The sequence below is a fragment of the Octodon degus genome, unplaced genomic scaffold, assembly GCF_000260255.1.
Source record: "Octodon degus isolate 3935 unplaced genomic scaffold, OctDeg1.0 scaffold00002, whole genome shotgun sequence".
Taxonomy (NCBI): domain Eukaryota; kingdom Metazoa; phylum Chordata; class Mammalia; order Rodentia; family Octodontidae; genus Octodon; species Octodon degus.
This window is the reverse complement of record NW_004524578.1, coordinates 23,661,446-23,666,927: the sequence shown is the minus strand read 5'-3', so window position 1 is coordinate 23,666,927 and position 5,482 is coordinate 23,661,446. Positions and strand designations below refer to the sequence as shown.

The 5,482-nt window shown below is 47.9% G+C and overlaps 1 protein-coding gene across 1 annotated transcript; it reads left to right on the top strand.

The window, feature by feature from the left end:
- Nucleotides 1-6: 6 nt before the first annotated feature.
- Nucleotides 7-3,335, top strand: Tlnrd1 (talin rod domain containing 1). Its single transcript, XM_004623340.2, has one exon. The coding sequence runs from the start codon at nucleotides 89-91 to the stop codon at nucleotides 1,154-1,156; it is 1,068 nt and encodes a 355-aa protein (XP_004623397.1). The 5' UTR covers nucleotides 7-88; the 3' UTR covers nucleotides 1,157-3,335.
- The last annotated feature ends 2,147 nt before the right edge of the window (nucleotides 3,336-5,482 follow it).

The window sequence follows — 5,482 nt, the reverse complement described above, 5'->3', positions numbered from 1 at the left end:
GCACGGCGCCGAGGCGCGGGCCATCAGAGACGCGGGCGCAGCGGCGGAAGCGGGGTCCCCAGCGGCATGCCAGTGCCCCCCGGGCGCGATGGCTAGCGGCAGCGCCGGGAGGCCCACCGGCGAGGCCGCGTCTTCGGCTCCCGCGGGTGCCGTCGGCGGGCGGAAGAGGCTGATGTCTGTCTGTGATCACTGCAAGGGCAAGATGCAGCTGGTGGCCGACCTGCTGCTGCTGTCCAGTGAGGCACGGCCAGTGCTCTTCGAGGGTCCCGCCTGCGCGGGCGCCGAGTCTTTCGAACAGTGCCGGGACACCATCATAGCGCGCACCAAGGGGCTCTCCATCCTCACCCACGACGTCCAGAGCCAGCTCAACATGGGTCGCTTCGGAGAGGCGGGGGACAGCCTGGCAGAGCTGGGCGACCTGGTGGTGTCACTGACCGAGTGCTCTGCGCATGCCGCCTACCTGGCGGCAGTAGCTACGCCCGGCGCACAACCCGCACAGCCCGGCCTGGTGGACCGCTATCGAGTGACCCGCTGCCGGCACGAGGTGGAGCAGGGCTGCGCCGTGCTGCGGGCCACCCCGCTGGCTGATATGACCCCGCAGTTGCTGCTGGAGGTGTCGCAGGGTCTGTCGCGCAACCTCAAGTTCCTGACGGACGCTTGCGCCCTGGCCAGTGACAAGTCGCGGGACCGCTTCTCTCGCGAGCAGTTCAAGCTGGGCGTCAAGTGCATGAGCACGTGCGCGTCGGCGCTGCTGGCCTGCGTGCGTGAGGTGAAGGTGGCGCCGAGTGAGCTGGCGCGCAGCCGCTGCGCGCTCTTCAGCGGGCCGTTGGTGCAGGCGGTGGGCGCGCTGGTGGGCTTCGCCACAGAGCCGCAGTTCCTGGGCCGAGCGGCTGCCGTGAGCGCCGAGGGCAAGGCGGTGCAGACCGCCATCCTGGGCGGCGCCATGAGCGTGGTGTCGGCCTGTGTGCTGCTGACCCAGTGCCTCAGGGATCTGGCGCAGCACCCCGACGGGGGCGCCAAGACGTCGGACCACAGGGAGAGGCTGAGGAGCTCGGCCTGCGCCGTGTCTGAAGGCTGCACCCTGCTATCTCAGGCTTTAAGGGAGAGGTCTTCACCCAGGACTTTACCGCCAGTGAATTCCAATTCTGTGAATTAGCACCCCCTCCCCTTATTTCACCCCCAAGCTAAGGGAAGACACTTATTCTCTGCCCCTCTCCATGTATACCAAAGAAATCACAGGTGGACCCCGTCCCACGCCCTATGCTCAGTGCTCCAGAGGAATCTTCGGAAAGGCAGGACCAATGGTGCCTGGCCTGAGCCACCCCGTGTGGCAGAGGAAGGTTGTGGATAATGGTCTCGGTATTACCCCTCACCCCACCCTAGTTCATCTACTAAATTGATAATTAATTGGGCAGGAAGGTGGTCATGGGTTCATTTTTTTTTTTTTAATTGAAAGAAAGGTTACCTCAGTTTTCACACCTTAGACATGGATGTAGCTACCTTTTGTATGTTTTTGTTTTTTTTTTTTTTTTTAATTAGGAGTATACTTGGTGTGGAAAGAGTATGACTTTGCTATGTGGTTTGCAAATGGGGGGAAGCTACTGTGAGCGTGTGTCTTATTTTTAATTTACACTATAGAGTGATTTTCCCCCCCAATGTCAAGTTTTTACCTTGCATGTACTGGAGTATTTATTTCATCTATTAAAACGTTATGTTTCTCAGATGGCCTTTTGCAGTTATTGTTGGCTTTTCAGTAACTTGTTTGTATGGTGCCTGTCACCTCTGGAGAAGAAAAAAGGAAAGGCTACTCCATAGTGGGAGGGTTCCCAGCCCTCACTGCCTTTCTCCTAAGAACTATCCCTTTAAAGAGCCTAGAAATCAAGAAGAGACAAATGTATGTAACATTGTATTTTTTTTTTTTAGAAGGCAGGTGACAGGTCGGTTGTGATGGACAGTTAGTGTGGGTCGTCTCTTGGTGTCTGGGTTCCCTGGGAAGTAATTTAACTGCCTTTGTCTCTTCTCATCTTCTCCCCCTTAATGAACCCTGCATCAGGTCACCGAAGTCTGATTTGTATTCTGCCTGTTTCCAGATGAAAGCATTTCCTAATCCTGTGTGGGACGCTGGCCTTCCCCCAGTTTGGAAGATCTGTTCTCAGGCCTTAAAGGGCTGTGTATCAGTGAGAGGACTGAGCACTGCGTACCAGGACTTCAGGAAAAATGAGGCTCCTAAACTGGTAGAGGAAGGGGTATGCTGGAAAGTTACAAACTTCCTAAGCCACTCCATAGTTGCAGCAAAGTGCTGGCTTTTGTGACCTTGACCTAAGACATTCTGTGGTTGATTGTATGTTGAAAGAATGCTTTGTTGATTGAAATTTGGAGTTAGGTTAAGATAATTTGCCTACTCTGTAGACATTTAAAGGATTTGGGGTGGGGAGTTAGTAAGAGTGGAGTGTAAAATTTTGCTGAACCTGGTTAAATATTGAGCACTTTCATACTTGATTTGCAGTTCTTGAAGTCTGGGAGGGTCACCTGGATTAAAAACATTCATGCTTTAAATGTTTCCAATTTATATTTTTCTTGGGAATTATTGTGCTTAAACCTTGGCCACACCCACAGATTTAAAGCATTTTTCACTCTTAAAACATTAGGGAGAGGAAAGGCCACTCTGTTGAATGGCCATGTTTATTCCAAGGATATGAAATTCAATGAGGACAATATCTTTAACCTGTTTTGGATAAGACCAGGATGATGTCAGTGTTCTCAATCTGTAGTTCGAAAAGGCTGAAAATGTGAGGGCACATACATCTTTTAAAATGGCCAAGGGAGCTGTCATTTTTCTCTCTTAGGTCCTGGCAGGTGAAACCTGTTGTTTTTTTGAGGCAGGGTCTCACTAGGGGTCCCAGGCTGGCCTTGAACTCTTTCCTCTCTCAGCCTCCTGAGCCCTGGGAGGTTTAAGTGCAAGTAGGCCCAGTTTAGATTTAACTTGTTAAAGTAAAAGATGAAAAATGACTGCGAATATTTATCCCCCTCCTCCTTCCATAAGGTAATCTGGATCAGGTTCAGGAAGATTTTGGTGGTGAGGCAGTGGGACGTCCATGCCCATGACAATCCTACATGCATCTAGAAATTCTTTGTTTTTGTCAGTTGGGTTTATATAAGTAGTGATAAACCCTATAATTGTATGGTTCATTGAGTCAGTGCACATCACAGAGAGTAAACTAAAAGGAACAGACTCAAGTGCCAGAAATTTATGAATTTGATATTTGATTAAGAACAAAAGCAGTGCCAATTTTCTTCTTGGCTTCATTCCCTTGCAGAAGTAGCCAAAAAGAAAAAAGCTTACTTGCTCCATCTATGTGGATAACGAACGTTAACTAGCTAGTTAGCATACTAATCTTGAATCTTCTTAGCCAAATGGTAGTCACTCATTTCAGTATGGTACAGATCTGGGTAGGTAATATTAAAAACAATCCCTAGTTTCTCAAATTAGTAAAATTTCAAATTTAATACCAGTCATATTTAATCCTACCCCCCCATCTGAGATCAAGTTCAGGGTTCTTGTCCCTCGGCAGGTGCCTGTGAGGAATTCTGCTTGTAGTTTTTCCTGGCCAGTTTTGTGAAGCCAGAAGGAACGTGCACACATTACTTCTGTGTCTGCATTGCTTGGCTGGGCAAGGGATTTGGACACAGGTCTTTGGCACTTCAACTTTCTTCTAGTATACCAGGTTGCTAAACTTGTTTTTTAAATAGTGGCTAATTTTTTTTTTTTTTTAAAGGAGTATCTCTGACCTATTTCATAATAGGGTCTAATAAGGTCAGCAGAGATTCTGGTTCCAAGAATAAAATCAGGATGGCCTTGTTTCTCTCTCTGTCTGAAAATTAGAGGACAGGAGAGATAATTTAAGACGCCACTCTGGGTTCTTCTGACTTAGTTTCATACACAGGCTCAGTACCTAACAAAAGTCATTGTGTATGATAGTCTACTCAAGTAAATGGGACAGAGCAGGCTTTCAAATATAAGACAACTCCAAAAAAGCACAGCCCTGTCTTTCTCAGACTATGTTAAATTTGGCCTTATTTTTCATTGTAGGGTGATGTTAGGAAATTCAGTAATTGTGTGTGCATGTGTGTTTTCTGCCCCAAACCCTATCATCATCTTAGTTCTGGAAGTATCAGTTAACATCTGATTGGTTATTTTACACTTTCTTTTTGAGCTGGCAGAGGGATCTAAAGTATTTGGCAGTTTGAGACAGCTAATTTTAACAGAAACACCTGTTTTTCCAAATGTGTGTGACTATGGTAACATGCAGATCAGGCAGAGAGTTTGAAAAATGATTGCCTGAGTTTGCGCTGAATGACTAGGAGGGAAGGGAGAAGGACGCAAGGGGACTCCGGGAGACTCCATGGATTCTAGCATGCACACTGGGGTCTGCTCCCTGAGCTGACCTAGGCTGACTGGCCACTACCTGAGGCCTTTACTGGGCTTTGGGAGGGTCACAGATACTCGCGTTCCCTCCAGCAGTCTCTGATTTTCTTGCTTTGTGGGCTTAATGTGTGAAGGCACTCCTGTCTATTCTGCCCAAGTGAATGAAGTTCCACTTTAGGGTTGTTTAGATGGGTAAGTTGTCTGCTTCCCCCACAGTGGTACAAGGTTCAGAATGTTTTTTATTTATTTTTTTGTTTGTTTGTTTTTTGAGACTCGGTCTTCCTATGTAGTTCAGGCTGGTCTTGAACTTGATATATAGTCTAGGCTGGCCTTAAATCCATGGCACCCCTCCTGCCTCAGCCTCCCAAGTGTTGGGATTATAGGCATGTGTCACCATGCCTGGTGCAAGACTCAAAATTAACTGTGCAGACACTTTGAGAGAAAAGTATGAAACTAACATCTGAGTGGGATCCATTTAACTGTAAACTCATGAGCTGTTTTATAGAGGTTATAGAGCCTGATACATGTGTGGACATCTTGTGAAATGAATGTGGGTGTAAGAGGCCTGCAGCAAGTATAAGTAAATAGTTAAAACTGTTCCCAGAAGTGAAAGTTATAGCGCTCATTCATTTGGCAAATATTCATTGGGAGCCAAGTGTGGTAGGCACTGAGGTACGTCTGTGACTGAGGTGAGGCCACTCCTTGGCTGGGGATGTCACTCAGCTGCACAAGTGCCTGCTTGGTAAAGTGCAAGGTCCTGAGTTTCAGTTCTGGTACCAAACAATAAATAAATAAATAAAAAGTTGAGCCACCCCTTGAGAAAGTTGCTGTCTAAATTCGATACTGCTGGAAGTTGAGTACACGGGGACCATCCTGGCTCTGTCTGTTCAGCCCAGAGCACTGGGGCTAAGCCACCTGTGTTTTGCCCAACCCTCAGGAGAACCTGTGGAATCTGTTGGCTTCTTTTCATCCCTCTGAACTCTGAATCTAGAGCATAGAACTTCTGTATCAGGAGGCAGCGGCATTCTTCACATGCGCCATCTGCTCAGTTCTTGA